Source organism: Hippopotamus amphibius, chromosome X, assembly GCF_030028045.1.
Source record: "Hippopotamus amphibius kiboko isolate mHipAmp2 chromosome X, mHipAmp2.hap2, whole genome shotgun sequence".
NCBI lineage: Eukaryota > Metazoa > Chordata > Mammalia > Artiodactyla > Hippopotamidae > Hippopotamus > Hippopotamus amphibius.
In genome coordinates this window covers 109,037,141-109,056,829 of record NC_080203.1, presented here as the reverse complement: position 1 = coordinate 109,056,829, position 19,689 = coordinate 109,037,141, and the positions used below count along the sequence as shown (strand labels likewise).

The window sequence follows — 19,689 nt, the reverse complement described above, 5'->3', positions numbered from 1 at the left end:
TAAGGGACTTTAGAGAGGCCCTGCCTCAAGTACAGTTTTGATGGTGTACCAGATTTCTGGTGCAACTTTCTAGAGATCAGTTTGACAATACATATCAAAAGCCTTACAAATGTAAACATTCTTTAACTCAGCAGTTCCATTTTTTTAGGCATTTATTTTGTAGAAAGAATCTGAGATGTTTATAAAGGTTTATAAAGGTGTACAAAGAATATTACATATGATGGATATATAATGTTAGATAAAATGTGAACATTTTGAAATAACCTTAATATTGAGTGAGTTAGAATTGTCTTGGTAAATGTGATACAGCCACAGAAGGGAAAACTACCCTGCCATCTAAAAAAATTCCTCTGCAAAGGAATATTTAAACACATGAAAATATTTTTATTATACTTCTAAAGGCAGAAAGCAGGTCATAAGATTGTAAAATGTTTTTATCCCTGCTTGGTTTAAAAAAGAGAGAGAATCTAAATTCACACACACACACACACACACACACACACACACACAGAGATATACACACATACCCCTGAGAGAAAGACAGAATGTGTATAAACCACATTTTTTATAGTGGTTATCTCTAAGTGGTGGGATTATGAATAATTTTTCTTTTCCTGTTTGTACTCTCTGCTTTCTAAAATTTCCTTGAGGGGCACCTATTACCTCTATAATTTAAAAAAGGACAACACAAAGAAATGATCTCTATGTAGTCTTTAGTCTCACTGTCCTATTTTCTCAAATATCCCTTAAACCAAGTGGGTATTTTGTGATATCTGTAAGCAAAGCTTCTAAGCATATATTGATATTGCCCGTGGGTATGTAAAAAATTGGTGACTTCTGGGGCTGGCTCCATATGAGCAGGTGAATCAGTGTCTTTATGAGTGTCTGTGACTACAGACCTGACCTTTCGGGAAGTGGGCACCAGTGTGATATGGTTGGAAAGGTGTGGGGATGCTCCTGCTGGCCCCTCAAAGTCCTCCCCTTACAGCTCAGAGATTATGGCTGCTTTTCCACCACCAGAGAGCCGTCCCTCAGGCTTATGGCTTTTCACCCTATTAAAATGCAAATAACCCAGGAGAAGTACACATTACACTTTACCTGTCACCTGGGTTAAATGAGTCTAACATATTTTCTGAGAATAGGTTTTAATGGGGAAGACATAGGAATGAAGGTGGGGCAGGCAGAGAGAATAAAGAGTGAATGAATATATATGGTGTCTGAGGAATAATTAATATTCATAGTAGGAATATTTTTATTTATGGTTTATGAGTCACAAGTATGTTATTGAATTTAATCTCAATTAAATCGAATAGAATGGCTCTGTCATCAAGGCGATTTAAGCAGACCAGAAATTGGGAAAAATATAGAAGACAAAACCTGCAGGATTTATAATTGTTCTACAGCCATTCCCAAAAGCCACTCAATTACATATCCTGCTTTAACTTACCCTTTTTTTAATGACACCTCCTAAGGGCATGTGATACTGTCTAAATAATGACTGCATGTTGATAATAAGGTTAGACCCAGTCAAGATAATAAGACAACTTCTTACTTAATACACTATCAATATATAACAAAAGACAGGATCACTATCTTCTAGGAATTTTTGTTCTAAAAGACCATGGCCAACTGGAGACACACGTGAAAGCATCAAGTCAAATACTTTAGAATGTTCATGAGTATGGATCTTTTTATTAGCTTCTGGAAAATGGAAAAGAAAGGAAAGGACTAGAATATGGCAATAAAAGAGGAAGGCAGTGGGAAGCTGCTGCATAGCACAGGGAGATCAACTCCATGCTTGGTGGTGACCTAGAGGGGTGGGATAGGGAGGGTGGGAGGGAGGCTCAAGAGGGAGGGGATATGGGAATATGTGTATAAATACAGCTGATTCACTTTGTTGTACAGTGGAAACTGGCACAACAGTGTAAAGCAATTATACTCCAAAAAAGATCTGAAGGTAAAAAGAAAAAGAGGAAGGCAGAAGAATGAAGGGAGATCATATAGAATTGCTTCTTCTCTATAAAATGTATCAATTAAGTAAAAGACAGTCTAGTGTGGTGGTTAAAAACAGAGAGTCTGGAGCCGACTTCTTGGGTTTGAATCCCGGCTCTGTCATGCACTTGCTTTGTGACTGTGTACCTCAATTTCCTCATCTTAAAAATTGGTATAATAATAATATCTACCTTATAGGCTGCTATAAGGATTAAGTTGGGTCATATCTGTAACACTGTCAGGCACAAAGTAATTGCCTTTAAATGATGGTTAAACTCCACCATACTCAAAAATACACTCAAAATGGATTAAAGACCTAAATGTAAGACTGGATACCATAACATTCTTAGAGGAAAACACAGGCAGAACACTCTTTAACATAAATTGCAGCAATATCTTTTTCAATCTGTCTCCTAGAGTAATGGAAATAAAAACAAAAATAAACAAATGGGGCCTAATTAAACTCAAAAGCTTTTGCACAGCAAAGGAAACCATAACCCAAACGAAAAGACAACCCACAGAACGGGAGAAAATATTTGAAAATGATGTGACCAACAAGGGATTAATCTCCAAAATTTACAAAGAGCTCATGTGGCTCAATATCAAAAAAACAAACAACCCAATTTAAAAATGGGCAGAAGACCTAAATAGACATTTCTCCAAAGAAGACATACAGATGGAAAACAAACACATGAAAAGATGCTCAACATCACTAATCATCAGAGAAATGCAAGTCAAAGCCACAATGAGGGATCACCTCACACCGGTCAGAATGGCCATCATCAAAAAGTCTACGAACAATAAATGCTGGAAAGGGTGTGAAGAAAAGGGAACCCTCCTACTCTGTTGGTGGGAATGTCAATTGTTACAGCCACTATGGAGGTTCCTTAAAAAACTGAAAATGGAGCTCCCATATGATCCAGCAATCCCACTCCTAGGCATATATCTGGAGAAAACCATAATTCGAAAAGATACATGCACCCCAATGTTCACTGCAGCACTATTTACAATAGCCAAGACATGGAAGCAACCCAAATGTCCATCGACTGATGAATGGATAAAGAAGATGTGGTACATATATACAATGGAATATGACTCAGCCATTAAAAAGAATGAAATAATGCCATTTGTAGCAACAAGGATGACCCAGAGATTATCATACTAAGTGAAGTAAGTCAGACAGAGAAAGACAAATATCATATGATATTGCTTATATGTGGAATCTAAAAAAAAACGATACACATGAACTTATTTACAAAACAGAAACAGACTCACAGAGGTAGAGAACTAATTTATGGTTACCAGGGCCAATGTGTGTGAGGGGAGGGATAGACAGGGAGGTTGGGTTGAGAAATACACACTGCTATATTTAAAATGGATAACAACAAGGACCTACAGGGAGCTTTGCTCAATATTCTGTAATAACCTAAATGGGAAAAGAACTTGAAAAAGAATAGACACATGTATATGCATAGCTGAATCACTTTGCTGTACACCTGAAACTAACACAACATTGTCAATCAACTATACTGCAAGATAAAGTAAATTAAAAAAAAATGATGGTTAAACTCTCATACATATGCATGCATGACCAGGAGGAAATACACCAAAATGTTAACAGATATTAATCCCATGTGGTAGATGTATGACTTTTTAAATACACACACATATATATACACACTTTCATAATCAAAGAAAGAGTAGTATAAATTAACAACATTAATCAGAGGAAAACAGGAGCTTGAGAATTTAATATGCATTATTATATTTATACAATGTTCCAATATTACACTTTCAGTTAACCAAGGCTTTTCCTCTTGGTATTAATTATAAAAATAAATTTAATTAAAAAGATATAATATTTATTAATAATATAAATAATATAATTAATTATTAAAATATAACTAATAAAATAATAAAACTGGAAAATAAAAAGAATGAAGAGAGGTCAAGCATAAAAGAGGGACAAGAATAGTTAGGGAAAGAAAACAGAATGGGCTGAAGTTGCAACTTACAGGCAGGGTGTATTTAATGAATTACATAGAGATAAAGAATTACAGATTCACAGTAATATACACTGAATTATCATATAATAATTACATGATATAATTATCAGCTTTATGAAGTGAACTGCTATAAGCAGAACTAAAGATTCAAAAATATTAAAGTTAGCATTTGAGAATACTTTGCAGGAAATAATTATGCATTAGCTAAAGGCTGGACAAAATGACCTAATTGGTCTTCCTCTTCTTAACCTTCTGAATTCACCCACTAAGTTATATTTCAGGATGATTTGTGCCTCCAGTGCATTTGGCAGAGACAACTGTAATTCAACTCTTAATTCTTAGCCACCAGATGCAATGAAGAGGTTAAGCAATGAAAGTTGACAACAACTTACTGGAAAGGAAGTGCTGGGACGCTGGGCCAAAGTCTCTGTGGGCTTCGTGCAGCTGCCTGATGCGGTCCTCAACAGCCACCTAGGAGAAAGAGGAGAGAAATGATGTTCTCTCATCATATATAATGAGGGGCAATTAAAACAATGTATCCTTTTTGGTAAGATCTTTTGGGCTTCTAAGGCTGGAACACTAAAGCAACAATATATAACCCTGTTTTAATATCCGCTTACTGTACATGGCCTTCAAGACCCACTTATCAAACCAAGGCCAAACAAAAAAAGATTTGCTCTCTTGACAATGTTAAAATGAGATTTTTAAAAAAACACTCTACTCATTGGTAGCCACAAGTGTACTCCTCCAATGAGTACCATCAAAAATGCAAACTCTGTATCTTTCACACAAAGGTTAGGTAGGGAGGTTGCCATTCGCTATTACACTAGGTGTCTAAAGGATCTCAGAAATGATATATATTTTGTCTTTGTCTTTTTTGACATGTTTTTAAGAAGTGTATTGAAAATTAATGGCTATTGAGTGATAGATAATTAATCATTGATAATTAATAAGTAACCAAGAGTTGATTGATACTTAAGTATCAAAGAAATAGAGGCAAGCTTTTAATTTAGGGTAACTATAGAGTGGATGGTGAGAATAAAGAAATTTTCAGATTTCACATTTTATTGGACTTGGAAATTACTGGGAAGTATACCTTTAGACTGCATGGAATAAAAATTGCCATTCTTTTTTTTCCCCTATTATGTTTTTCTATAATATATTGACACAGGGTCCTGTCAGCTTAGTGAATTCCATTTTGAGTGAGGGGAAAAAAAGGAAGAATTTTACAGGCAAAATGGTATATTTTGTCACCTGGCATTTTGCCAACTCTATATTACTGGTGGCCCCAGGCATCCTAGCTTTATAACTTCAGATTTTGATTTGGTGTGAGTAGGCTATGCTAAGCTAGAGGTTAGTCAGAGCTTGCCCAGAGCCATCAGAGGTCAAAGCAGGTTCACTCCTGTGGTGTAGATAACTCCCAAGAAGTGAAATACATCTTAAACTCAGCGGAAGAGTGGCTCAGGTAGTCTGGTCTGAAGCCACCTTCCTATATCAATCAAGTACCTAGCCTATATCCAGAACAATCCCCCCCCCCTTTTTTTTTTCACACATTCTCCCTAGCCTTAACCATCTTTGGTTGGTCCGAATATTTGGAAAACCAAGTAGAGTTCCAAAAAATGGAGGGGTTCCTTCACTGTGATGCACACAAAAACACGAGGGACACTTGAAACCTACCTTCCCAGTCTTAAGACCCTGTACTCCCAGTCAAACTCTATCTGCCTGTCCTGCAACATTCCATCCAATGCAACACTCCTTGTTCCATGTTCTCCTTCCCTCTGGAATGCTCTTATCTCCCTTTTCTCCCATCAAATCTGTTACACGTTAGCTTCCTCAGCATTCTCACAGTACACAGTTTATATGCAAAGCACTTCCATATAGCCATTGTTTCCCTTATACAGGGAAAGCCTCCTTCAATGGACTGTCAACTTCTTGATGGCAGGATGCATTCCTTGCTTATGTCTCCTCTCCCCTCCTCCCTCCCACAGGATGCACTGAACCCTGTACGTAGCAAGTGGTAAGAAATATTTGTGTAATGACTAGACCAAACCAGTGGGGGTGTGTGTGTGTGTGTGTGAGAGAGAGAGAGAGAGAGAGACAGACAGACAGACAGAGACAGAGACACAGACAAAGAGAGGGAGGGAGGGAGACGGGAGAATGAATGAGAATGCTTGCTGACACCGACTGCTTGCTTTTTGTCCCTGGGTAAATTATTCTAATCTTACACTTACCTTATCATTAAAATGGAACAACAATATGTCCTACCTCATGGAGTTATTGTGGGAATTAAATAAGATGATACATATATTTAGCCTAGTTTCTATCACACGATAATTGCTCAATAACTGCTAGCAGCTCCTGTTACTGTTGCTATTATGGTTAATAAATAGAGAGGAACAGTGTGCAAGGCATCGCATAAAATACAAAAATGGCTAATATTTATTAAGCACTCTGTGCATGACAATATGAAGTAACATTTAACTTTCAGAATAACACTGTAGTAGGAAATGATATTATCTCCCCACTTCACGGATGTAGAAACTGAAGGATGAGAGGATAAAAAAACCAACCAAACAAAATCTGCCTGAGCTTAAGCAGTTAGTAAACTGGCAGATCCTGGATTCAAGCTCATTCAGTCTGCCTCTTGCTCTTAACTGCTACTCCAGAGATTAAAGTGGAAAAAAAGGTATTGTATAAGCATCTGATAAGCAGTTGGCATTTTCATTTATTTTTAAATTAATTTATTAAAAGCAGACCTCTGAGGACTCCAGGGAAATGATAGGAGGCAGCATCTCTCCCCAGGATCCCCCAAACCAGCCAATCTCACTCCTGCACACCTCTATTCCTATCTAGCTGACACCCTTGTTCCCCTCTTTGTGAATTATTTCCATAGCAACAATCATGCCCTCAAATACTTTTGCCCTCATAATTTTTATTAACATGAGCTTTGTATGAGGAAATAAATATGGCACCAAGAAAAAAAAAATAAAAGCGGACCTAACATAGCGTACCTATCTATGAAACTTTTATGTTTTTATGATCCAATGCAAGGTCAGTTCCTGGTCTTGAAGAATGTGATACCATAAGATTACAGAGAAGAGCTGTAGAAGAAAACATGCAAATGAATGTTTGAATATGTAATCATTTCTAAATGCAGAATGGGTCATTTCATAAATAAAGAAGAAATGTGAAAGTTTGGGGATGAGGAGGATAGGATGCAGAGGCCATGTGGGAATGGTCACTGAGCAGAAATCTTCACACATACTGACAAAGAGATCCCCAAGGGCACATGTGGACGGTGAAGGAATATGAGCATGCCACAGGCCATCTCCTCTGGCCACAGTGTTAGTATCTTCATAGGGACCACGTGGGTACAGCACCAGAGTCCATTAGAAGCCCCTGATCTGAAGGCTGCTTCCTTCTTATACAGGGATGGTGGCAGTTTCCAGTGTATACCCAATTGTCAAGAATTTAAAATGAGATAGGGGCTTCCCTGGTGGCACAGTTGTTAAGAATCCACCTGCCAATGCAGGGGACATGGGTGAGCCCTGGTCCAGGAAGATCCCACATGCTGCGGAGCAACTCAGCCTGTGTGCCAAAACTACTGAGCCCACGTGCCACAACTACTGAAGCCTGTGCACCTAGAGCCCGTGCTCCGCAACAAGAGAAGTCGCCGCAGTGGGAAGCCCGAGTGCCACAACGAAGAATAGCTCCCACGGGCCGCAACTAGAGAAAGCCCGCGCATAGCAACAAAGATCCAACGCAACCAAAATAAATAAATTAAAATAAAAATTAAAAACATTTAAAAAATAAAATGGGATAAAAGTGAATCGCCATCCCTGTAACTCACACTTAAGAAACTGTATGAGAGTGAGACAGAAATTAAAAATGCATCATGTAATGAAATGAAATATTCAGGAAATAGTCTTCAAACAATTAAAGAATTAAACAGAAAATATTTCTTTTCACATATTATCTTTGGAGAAACGTATGGCACAGATTGAATGCACAGCTGACTAAATAAAGAAATACTTTTAAGAAAGAAAAACCTGAAGGCACACAAGATTCTCACAAACTGTAACTACTTAAGAACAAAGCACTTTACTCTGAGCAATAATTAGGCAAGGAAACAAAATTTGATAAACTCTTGAAACAATAACCTCCATGCATTAGACCTTACTAACTGGATTTTTTTTTTAACCAATATAAAACACTATACAAACTAGGATGCGAAAGCCAGAAATTTTGCCCCATTACCTTGCGTTCTGGCACAATTCATTCTTTACTCAGTTAACTGTTCACTTTTTAAGCATACGTTAATTCGGAAAGAGATATGCAAGAAATGAATGCTACAGGCTTCATCTCTGGAAGCATAAAGGGTTGGAAGTGAGGAAGTGAGCCAAGGAAAATCCTGGGGTAGCAGAACGCTCGTGTTAGAGAGGACAGTGAGATGCAGTTAGCTAGCTATGCTGCAAGCAGATGATGCAAAACAAGACACTGCAGACACTGAGGTTTAAGATTTACCCCACAGGCAAAGGGAACACTGAAGATTTCCGTGAGGGGTCTCATGATTCGAGAGGGAAGGTGAGGTTTAGGGAGATGAATCTGTCAGTGTAACAGATTCAGGAGGGACCTGGAGGCTGAGACCAGTTAATGACTGTTGCAATTGACTCGACTTGGGGTTATATGTGTTGGAATGAAGACTGTGTTGCCTGGAATGGAAAAGACAACATAGACTGGGACGTATTTTGAAATAAGGAAAAACTAATCACTTTGGTATTGGAGTGTAATGTTTGTAGAAGCAAACAGAACTTCAGGATTTCCACTGTGGAAGACCAGGAGATTGAGGATATTGCTGATGGAAATACGGAAATTAGAACTGGGAGGAACGGCAAATGGCTAGATGAATTCACTTGGAACATGATGAATTTGACCTAACAGTGAAACATTTAGTGGGTGCTGTCACGTATAGCCAGTTAGAGAAGAGCAATTTGTCCCCATCATTAAAGGAAGGAAAGGGAAGTGAGACTGAAAAGGGTAGGATTGAGTATTAGAAGGTGAGCGGAGAAGGAAGAGCCAAAGGAGTCTAAATAGAATTATTTAAAGAGACAGGAAGAACCCAATTTCCCCCAAATAGGCCATACCTCTGTTTCCTTTCATAAAAATAAATACAATTGTCACATCCTTTTGGAAGCATACATCTTGCGTCTACTATTAGATCACAGATCAAGAAAGTTTAGAACTGGAAGAAACCTTATCTATTGATACACAAGGGTCTATTCTTTAGAACTATCCCAGATGGGCAGAAAACTGCCATCTGCTCCCTGAGTACTCATGATCTAGTTTGCAGCATTTCTTCAGAAAAAGCATGTCACAGAGAAAAAAAAAAGTCTTTTTGTTTTTTGTTTGTTTGTTTGTTTGTTTAAACAAATATGCTCTGTGAGGACAGGGACCCATTTTTCTTTCCCTACTATATCCTAGATGACAAGCACAGTACCTGGCATACAGCAGGTGCTCAGTTCATATTAGTTGAATGAATTAATGTGTAGTTTCTTCAAGGATCTTCACCATACCACTATCTTTTGAATGAAGAATTTCTTTTTCAAGAGTCCCAAAACAAGTTTGGGGAAATAACTTTCCTCCCTTCCCCACTCCTTTCTTTCTTTCCATCTTTATTGATGCTCAAAGTTAAAAAAAGAAAAAGGAAAGAAGAAAATGATTTAGATTCATTGTGCCTACATTAGATTTAGAAAAATTTTAAAAAAGCAGTAATTTGTACGACAAACCGAGAGCCCAAATCTCCTCCATATTTGTTTTATTCTAGTTTTTAAATATAATCATATTTGAGAGCTATGAGGACTATATATTATTCTTTGCTTTCTCCTTTCAGAGTTCTGTAGGCAGTGTACTCTTTGCAGAGACCTCCATTCTTCCACTCCACTAAGAAATGTCTCTCCATTCAGAAGATATTTACTAGAATGTAAGTTCCTCGATCATGTAGACTGGGAGCTTGTCTGCCCCACTCACAGTTTAGCATCATGCCTAATACAAAGGAGATACTCAATAAATATTCAATAAATGAGTGAATGAAAAGGCTTTTTGAGTTTCTGGTATTTTAGGCACTATGCTAAGGGTGATTAAGGTATACTTGAAAGTGTAATTTTGGGGATAATGAATGAGCACCGAGTTACTCAACTAAGTTAATGATAACACACTCTATTCCCAGCTGTACTGTTTCCCAAAGCTCAGTCAATTTCTCCATGTATTTTGAAGAATATCTTTATTTCATTATTTCTTCAAAATTGCCTTAAATAAGCCAAAAGGAGAAGAAAGAAAAAGGACAGATAACACTGTGGCTCCTAGTAATAATTTCAAATAAATTGATCTAAAGGCAAATATTTGTTACTTAACTTTAAGTTCTCAAGGGCTTCTACTTTTTCTTTTGAAATGCTAGTTAATTACTTTTAAGTTTTTATCTTCACTGGAGTTTTAAAAGAGCTAAGAATTCCCTCCTGATGTGGAAATACATTGTTAGACAATGTGATTCCTTCCTGGTGTCCAAGTGTTCTTACTGGCACTACATACATAAATCGTGTTTACTCCAGGCTTGGGAAAAGATGTAACTGGGCATGTACATTTCAATTTTCTGGCTCTCAGTTTGTCTAGACCCTTGATAAATATCCCTGAGCATGCAAGAACCAGACTTCACACCTCCACTAATGAGCCCATAAAAATAAAACTTTCCTTGTGCTGTGATGCTAGTGAATAAACAACGCACATGCACACAAATGACGCTCGACAGTCTACTCTTGAGTTTTTGTTCTGAAAATTTGCAGTTTGTACACTTTTTGGTATGCATTTATCTACTGGGGGAAGCCTTCAGAATTCATTCTTACTTCCAAGTTCTTACTTGTAACAGTCATAAATATGTGCCCAACCATTATCCTGGAAACTCTCCTGAGATTTATGACACTTTCAGTTGAAATCCTTTTAATGAGTGTAATTCTTTTTAGTTAAAATCCATTGTTCTTCTAATCCTTATTTCTTTTGAGTTGTGACTGGAAAAAAAATGGTCTGAGATAAGGTTTGGAATGAGGGCATATGATAGGTATAGCTCTGTGGCAAAACAATCTGGGCTTGTTGAATGAAAAGTTGGCTTCATTTTCTTTTCCTTGAATTTATTTATGTGTTTTCTTGACCCTGAAACACTTCTGAGTTAAACAGTTCCTTGCACTTGACTTCAGCATAGACCACAGGAAAGCAACCAGTGCTAACACAGTGCTCGCTCTGAGTCGGAGCATAAATATTAGTTGCTTTAGTGTAATTGATGGCATGGATGCTAATGTGTGCCATCTGACACCACCATTAATCCATTTTATTCCCTCTTTTCTCTTCCTTCTCTCTTCCACCCCATCCTTCCACCTCCTACCCACTCTTGACAATTGTGTGCTGTACAACCTACCAGAAGAGCACACGGACTCTGCTGAGGCAAACAGAGAGCACCTAAAATGAAGTGGCTGTACGTGCCTCCAAGGCAGGTGGGGCATGATGTGAAAGGAGCCCCAGCCTAGAGCTGGCCAGATGCTTCTTCAGGAAAATGACTCCGAATTCTGACAAACTCTTCCATCAACCGGAAAAGCAAGGGAGGACAAAACAAGTCCTTTGTCCATTGTTAAGCTTTTAGCTTTCACCTCACAGATTTCTAAAACGCACCTTGGAAGTTTGTTTATTAGTTTTCGTGCTCATGGAACTGCCTCATTCTGTGATAATGGAGTCAGGTTATATCAACATTAAGCCGACTTCACAGACTCAAGTACCTTAAGGGTATCGTTGATTTTAATTTAGAAAAGCAGCAATCAACCTCCTTATCCTGCTTCATTTGTCAAAATCTTTAGTTTTTGTTACATCTACACGCTGTGATAAAAAAAACGTGATGCGAAGGGAAGAGATCATAGGAAGCATTTCTTCTGCTCTTTTGTTCTTGTCTTAAAGAGATAAGAAAAAAGTTGAATTACTCTGCTTGGATGATGTAACTTGATGCAGATTTTATCTTAAAAAAATCGGTTTCCTTTAAAAGCCTTTCCTAAAGTATCTCATGGTTTGCAGCAGGAACTAAAGTCAACTGGGTCGCACCTTGCAACACCAATACGTTAAAGCATTTACATTTCAGCTTCAGCTATTTATTCTTCAGCTTTATTCCTTCCACATTTGGAAGAAATCATTCTTGCCAAAATTTTCCGAGCCCATTGGAGCATTCCTTTCTGGTGGCATTTTGGGTCGTAAGTAGTGTAATGCTCACATGGTAAAGCCATAATTATGCCTCCTGGTACTAGAACACAGGAGTGTTCCCAAGGACCAGAAGTGGCAATTTGAAATAATCATCAAGGGGATAAAATAGAACTGGTATCACCTGAGAGAAAAAAAAAAGAAAGTATGTTGCAGTTAGCAAATTCATACTAAAAGATGACTAAAGCAGGGTAAAATCTTGAAGATAAATGAAAAAGGAAAGAGCACCAAAAAGTAAACTTTTTTTTTTACCTCAATGGCAGAATCCTTATATTTTGAGTAATAATACACTGGTAGATTTTCAGTTTGTTCTACTAATCACCTTGACAGTGACGATTGGGAGAATTTGCTGACCTATACACGCAGCAATCCTTAACCAAGGAAACCAACGCCCCTGAAATCCCACACTCTCCTCACAGCATTTCCTAAGCTTCCCGACCTTGCTTCCCTTCACAGTCAATTTGACCACACATGAAAGAACCTTGTCTGCCATGAGCCCATGTTCCCAGTTTCCAGCTCTCCTCCTCCAGGCCACTGAAAAGCGCCTTTCTTTTCTGTCACTGATGCAGAGCAGTCAAACCAGTATCAGGCCGTTCTTTACAAATCAATAAACCGGAAGATCTCATCTCCTGTACTTCCCCGTCCTGCTACGTTCAGTCCTTCTCGCTTCTTTGTATATCAGAAAAAGAGGCGCAAGTAAACTCAGTGAGTGCACTGCATGCTGCTAAATAAAGGGTAGAAAATGGGGTGATGCACTTCTCTTGTTTCTCAGTGTACATCTGTCAGAACAGCAGCTAAAACTCTGACATGCATTCACTCCCCCTCAGTCTATATGGTCTCCCCCTAGGCCTTCTTGACTTTCTTCACACTGAGCCTTCCCTTTCTCTCCTCCTTCACTCTACCTCACCCCAACACCGAGGTGGGGTGTCAACTCCAAGAACAGTCCTAAGACTTCCCTGAACTATGCAAGATATTTTCACTTCAAATCTAAAGGAAAGCTACTTTTTCAAATGTGGCTTTACATAGTGCAGAAAACTACAGGGAAAAAAATCCAAAATACAGCGGGATCTTTTATAGGAGAAACAAAAGGTTGAATTTCTAGGTCATCATAGAAGTAGGTATTCTTTCTTAAGCAATAATCTGAGGTACTTTATGAGATTCTTCCTTTCACTAAAGCAAGAAATCCTAAAATCCATCAGGATACATGCACCGTATCTTGACTTTCTTTTTAATCCTCAAGTGAAAGCAAGACAGTGAAGTGTAATAAAAATGCATATAGCCCCAAGCTTTCTGCCTTAGCAAAGAGAGAAAAAATAAGCTTCTTGGCTTAATATGTCTACTGTGAATAATCAGCCCTGCATTTTGGGATCTCACTTTATAATCTTAACGTAAAGCAGTGAACTCCATGTTCGTGGTGTGACCAGAAGAAAGGATTTTTTTTCTTTCTTTTAAAAAGAGATTTTCTCCCTATTTTCCAAAACCAATATATGTATCAAGAGAAACAAAAATGGGGGGGGATCTCTTGATTTTTAGTAATATATTTGCTGCATTTTTACTGGAAGTTGTCAATGAAGCGTAGGCAAGGTGACACAGGGTCCCAGCCTGCTGAACAACGGCGGGGCCAACACTGGGTTTGGAAGCTTTCTCAGTTCCCTTCCCAGATGTTTCGCCTGCCTTTCCCAAGTACTGGTTCTTGGCTGATTAATAAAGATCCCTAGGAAGATCAATGATAGCTCATAACAGGCTGCTAGTACTACAGCTGTATTTGCATTTTAAGAGCAACTTTAATTAAATAAGTAAGCAATTAATTACTTAAATACTTATTGAGTGCTTATAAGGCACTCTGCTAGAAGAGAAAGGAGAAAAAATAAATAAGAAAATAAGGAGCCTATTTTAAATGAATTTATGGTTTGGATATTTACAAACAGGTATAATAACATGGCAGGAGAAAGATGTTAATGTAGGGTAGGCATTCCCTGATTTGACAGAGTATCACAACTACCGGGAAAGTCTTTTAAAAATACAGATTCTTAGTTCATCTCTAGAATTTCTGTCTTAGTCTCTTTGGGGCTAGGGCTTGAGAATCTGTACTTTCTTTAAAGCTCTCCCGATTCTGACGTATAGTCTGCTTTTGGAGCCACTGGTGTAGTGGAAAGGCTATCAGTCCTACGGGTTGAGAAGACCTGAGTTGGAATCCTCTACTAGCCATCTGACCTTCAGCATCTTATCTAATTGTCTATAAGCATTAGTTTCCTTATCTGTAAACAGAATACTGAATAACAACAACAGTGACAAGAGTAAGAAGAGTAAACATTTATAGAGCACTTACTACATTCTAAGTGCTGTTTTAAGAGCTGTATAGGTATATTTCATTGAAGCCTCTCCTATCCTACAGTAAACTTGACAAGAGTAGAACTTGGTCTATTTCATTCAGTGCTGTATCCCCAGGATCCAGGACAGTGCCTATCTCTTAGTACACACCCAACTAAATACTTGAAAGAATGAACCACACAGTGAGGAAAGTACTCCTATGTATGACCATTTTACAGATGAGGAAACTAGGGTACAGAGAGTGGGATGTTGTAAAGTGCATGGCTGGAAAGGCTATTTCTTAGCATTCAGTAGATGCTCACTCCCTTCTTTTCCTGGGAACTGTGCTAAAAGCACTAAAAGAAGCATAAATTGCTATGGGGCTTACAGATGTATCTGGATTGAATTAATGAAGGAATGAAACTTTTAAGCTGGGCCTTCAAAGTTGCGAAAGATTTTGATGGGCAAAAACAGAAGAAACATTCTGTGTGGCAAGAGCAGAATGAACAATTTTTTTGGCACTAGTAAAGGCCCAGATGTGGGGTATAAACAGAGGGAGAGCTGAAGAATATCGGGCTGAAAATGTAGCTTAGAGTCAAACCAGAGCAGTACTTGACTGTCAGGTTTAAGAATAGAGACTTTGTTTCATTTTTCGTGGGAAGGCATTCAAATATTTTTATAAATAATCACTTACTTTAAAAATCTACTTTCATTTCTTTTTAATGTGTTCACATGATAACAAAATTCAAGAAGAACAATAAAAATCTTTAAAAAGTGAGTTTACCATCTACCATATCCTTCTAGCCATCTTGCTTCCCATCCTGGTGGCAACCACGGCTAACATTTTCATCTCCTACATACATTGTTTAAAAGAAAGAAATAACAAGGTCAGAGTGGTGTTTTAGGATGAACTGAAGCATGGAGAAAGTGATGAAAGGATAAGTTGCCAGAAAAACCCCCAAGAGATGGGATGATAGGACATGATGGGTTAAACATAAGGGTACCAGAAGGAAGGAAGAGGAAAGGAAACTTCAGACTTTGATCCTAGGTGATAAGGAGATGTGTAAAAATCAGGAGGAACCACTGGTGAGTTGGGGCACAGTTTGATATGATAACTAACCCCAAACAGTAAATCAAAAATGGCTGAACAAAGACTAGATGGAATGATGGGAAAATCATGCGGGAGGTGGCAGTGAATTCTCTTCGAAGCCCCTCCCAGCATTTATCCCAACGGTTAGCAAGATTCCTACAATGGCTTGGCTAGAAATACTGTATTTTCTTAAAAAAGAAGACCTGAAAAGCATTTAACGGCATCTGCTACAAGGTAAGTACTGAGTAAAGAGTAGCTGCTACTTATTTTTGTTAAAAGGTGGGCGTCAGAGCAGAATAGGAGTGGGTGCATTGGGCAGACACATCTCTGGGGGAAGTTCCATATCTAGCTTGCCTCTTTTGTAATAAATATTCAAGTTGCCAGTTGGGGAGAGCTAGGCAATTTCTGTCCTTTGGCAGGACCTAAACAAGTCTAGGGTGGAGAGCATGAGAGGTGAGCTAAGGAAGCAATTATTCCTCAAGCATTTTCAAGTGCTGTTATATACACTGCCCTGTGTGTTCATCTGGTGGAGGACAGCAAAGATGCAACATGAGAAATCCCTGTTCTCAAGAACCTTGTGTCTTGTGGGAAGAAGACTGCACGTGGAAGAAATGAGAGAGTCTTTAAGTGCTAGTGTGTGTGTTACTGACCAATAAGAGTATCATGAATTTCTAGAAGTGAGCAAGCAATGAGGCCTGGAACAATCTGGGAAGCTTCTGGAAGGGGGGTGACACAAAACAACATGGACCTAGGTCAGACCCAGACTCTATGTAGCTTGGCATCTCATGTCCACTAAGGAGTACTTTTTGAACAGGCATTTTGTATGCCATTAGTGACATAATCTTAAATGCATTAGAGATTCCCAAGATTTCAAATAGTATCACTTACACTGTTTATTTTTGTGTTTTAGTAAGTAACAAGTCATCATTCTCCCTTCTTTTAAACATTTCCCATTTGTCTGCAAAGAGCTTTCAAAATGTAGTTATTAAAATGGTTTGTTTTCTTGTCTGTTCCTCACTGTGTCATAATTGATTTTTTTATGGTTATATGAATATAGATGGTTGGATATAAAAGTTCTTAATAATTTTGTGTTTAGAGAAAAAGAGTGGCTTTTACATGAGTAAAGAGCTGGTATCACTATGTTCATACTTGAAAATGATTCCATTGCACTGATAACAAACTTTCTTCTAGACTTTTCAAAAGTAATGTTAAATCTCATATATAGAACTTTGAACATCTAGTCCTTGATCTAGGATTGAACACACGTTTCACATCTTGGAGAAAACTTTTTTTTTTTTCAGGTTAGCTGATCTTTTTATCCCTTCAGGCATTAACCAGTCTTTTTATTTCCTTAGCAACAGTTCTGGAGCGAAATTCCCTGGAGGGTAAAACATCTGTTGGATGGTTCAAAATGCATATTGCTAAAAGTTTGTTTTTGTTGTGTTATTTTTTTAGCAGAAATCCCAGAAAGTGAAATACATTCTTGCATATGAAGGCATACTGAGGTAAATATTCACTTATTTCACTCTTAATTTATACTTTCAATATTTCATTCTGAGCTGGCATTGAGATTCAACTTTGTAGTGTATAAAAAGTAAGAATACATCAGAGTAAACTTCCAGACTAAACAAATCTATAGTCCAAGGATATTTAAACAGATCAGAAACAAATTAGTACTTTTGAAATAACATGTTCATAAGGCAATTAGTATGTTAAATGGTGATTTTTTTTTTTTTTTTTTTTTTTTTGGGTACACAGGCTTAGTTGCTCCGCGGCATGTGGGATCTTCCTGGAGCTGGGATCAAACCCGTGACCTCTACATTGGCAGACGGATTCTGAACCACTGCGCCACCTAGGAAGCCCTAAATGGTGATGATTTTTATCTAGTTACCAAAGCAAAGTCTTTAAGGATGTAAATAGTATGCAAATTAAGTCAAATTACTATTTGTCTTGTAATTTTTTTAAAATTCAGGATTTAGAAATTTCATTAATTTAATCTAGTCTTTCTGGCCAAAAGTTTAACGAGTTGGATGGAATCTCAATAACAAGCATAGATAGATGCAAATAAGAACAAAAAGTCACTATGAAGAATTTATCAAAGATGAAAGGTTTTCATGGTCTCTCTCAGTACATATGTGCACATAAGATATGTATCTTTATCTATGGAGCAAGGTTTCTCTACTTTGGCACTATTGACCCTTGGCCTGGATAATTCTTTGTTGTTCTATTATGTGTGCTGGAAGATTCCTAGCAGCATCCCTGACCTCTACCCACTAGATGCCAGTAGCACCACTTCCCCAGTTGTGATAACCAAAAATGCCTCTAGGGACTTCCCTGGTGGCACAGCTGTTAAGAATCCACCTGCCAATGCCTGGTTCAACCCCTGGTCTGGGAAGATCCCACATGCTGCAGAGCAACTAAGCCCTCGTGCGCCACAACTACTGAGCCTATGCTCTAGAGCCTGTAAGCCACAACTACTGAGCCCACATGCCACAACTACTGAAGCCCATGCACTTAGAGCTCGTGCTCCGCAATAAGAGAAGCCACCACAATGAGAAGCCTGCGCACCGCAACGAAGAGTAGCCCCTGCTCGTTGCAACTACAGAAAGCCCGCACGCAGCAAGGAAGACCCAAAGCAGCCAATAAATAAATAAATTTATTAAAAACAATGCCTCCAGACATTGCCGTGTACCCTGGGGGACAAAAATTGCCCCAGTTGAGAACCACTGGTCTATATTAACCTTCACTCTCTCATATATGACAATATGGATGTTTGAGGTATGACCTGAGTTCCATTCTACAGCTCTTAACTAGTGAGGAAGGAAAAGTAATAGTCCTGAGTTATACACAGACTATCCTCAGGTCTGCCCAATTAAGGACACTCTCTAACTGGCAATTTTTGTTCTGGAGCTCCCCATCAGCCTGGCCCAGACTTCATAAGATCTGCATTATGATCTAATGGCTCCCCCTGCCCGATCCGGCTTCAGCCCCCTTTTCTTCACAATAAATCTATCTTGGCATCTGTTTCCTGGAGGGCCTAGCATGCAACATCAATCAATCAATCAGAGCACTCCAGGGACTTCCCTGGCAGTCTAGTGGTTAAGACTTCGCCTTCCAATGCAGGGGGTGCGGGTTTGATCCCTGGTCGGGGAGCTAAGATCCCACATGCCTTGCAGTCAAAAAAAAAAAAAAAAAAAAACCAAAACATAAAAATAGAAGCAATATTGTAACAAATTCAATAAAGATTTTAAAAATGGTCCACATGAAAAAAATCTATTTCTTTAAGAACTTTCATTGAGATACAACTGACATACAATAAACTGCATATATTTAAAGTGTACAATTTGATACTTTTTTTTCTTATTAGTAATGTATATATGGCAATCCCAATTTTTTAAAACAATCAGAGCATTCAATTCCCTTAGCTGAGATGGGTACAGAGTCCTCTTGGGCCACAGACTCCATTTGGGCCGTTGAAGTCAGGCCCAAGCAGCTTTTAAACTGCTGGGTGAGAGTAGCTCTCTCTCTCTCTCTCTTTTCTGCTGGAGATGTTGAGGATGCTAAGAGGAGAGCACAAAGGCCTGCAACAGTATGGCTGCCTGAAAACCTTCACTGCCACGACCACCCTTTTTTTTTCCTTGACTAATCTGAGTTGAGTTTTCTGTCACAGCCAGGAGCCCAACCTAATACGTTTTTTTTTTTAAAGAACTTTTATTGAGATACAATTGACATACAGTAAACTGCATATATTTAAAGTATATGATTTGATTTTTTTCCTTATTAGTAATGTATATACCTAATACATTTTATGATAAAGGGGACCTACAGAAACATTTAAGAAAATTAACATTGAGCCTAGAAATTATTATAAATGAACTCATCACAATGACTACTAAGAGCTAGGTATACAAGTTGTTCAAGAATTACAAAGCGTTCCACCTTTTTAAATCTCAAGATACTTCATAAAAAGGTGGGAGAGGACAAAATAGTTCCCTTTATAGTATA

The 19,689-nt window shown here is 38.2% G+C and overlaps 1 protein-coding gene across 5 annotated transcripts in view; it reads right to left on the bottom strand.

The window, feature by feature from the left end:
* The window catches only part of DMD (dystrophin), a 1,940,210-nt gene that overhangs the window by 223,837 nt on the left and 1,696,684 nt on the right, over positions 1 to 19,689 (bottom strand). For all 5 annotated transcript variants that reach the window (XM_057717394.1, XM_057717395.1, XM_057717398.1 and 2 more), the window contains one exon: positions 4,391 to 4,469. In XM_057717394.1, coding sequence (XP_057573377.1) covers positions 4,391 to 4,469 — 79 coding nt within the window. The remainder of the gene's footprint in view (positions 1 to 4,390; positions 4,470 to 19,689) is intronic.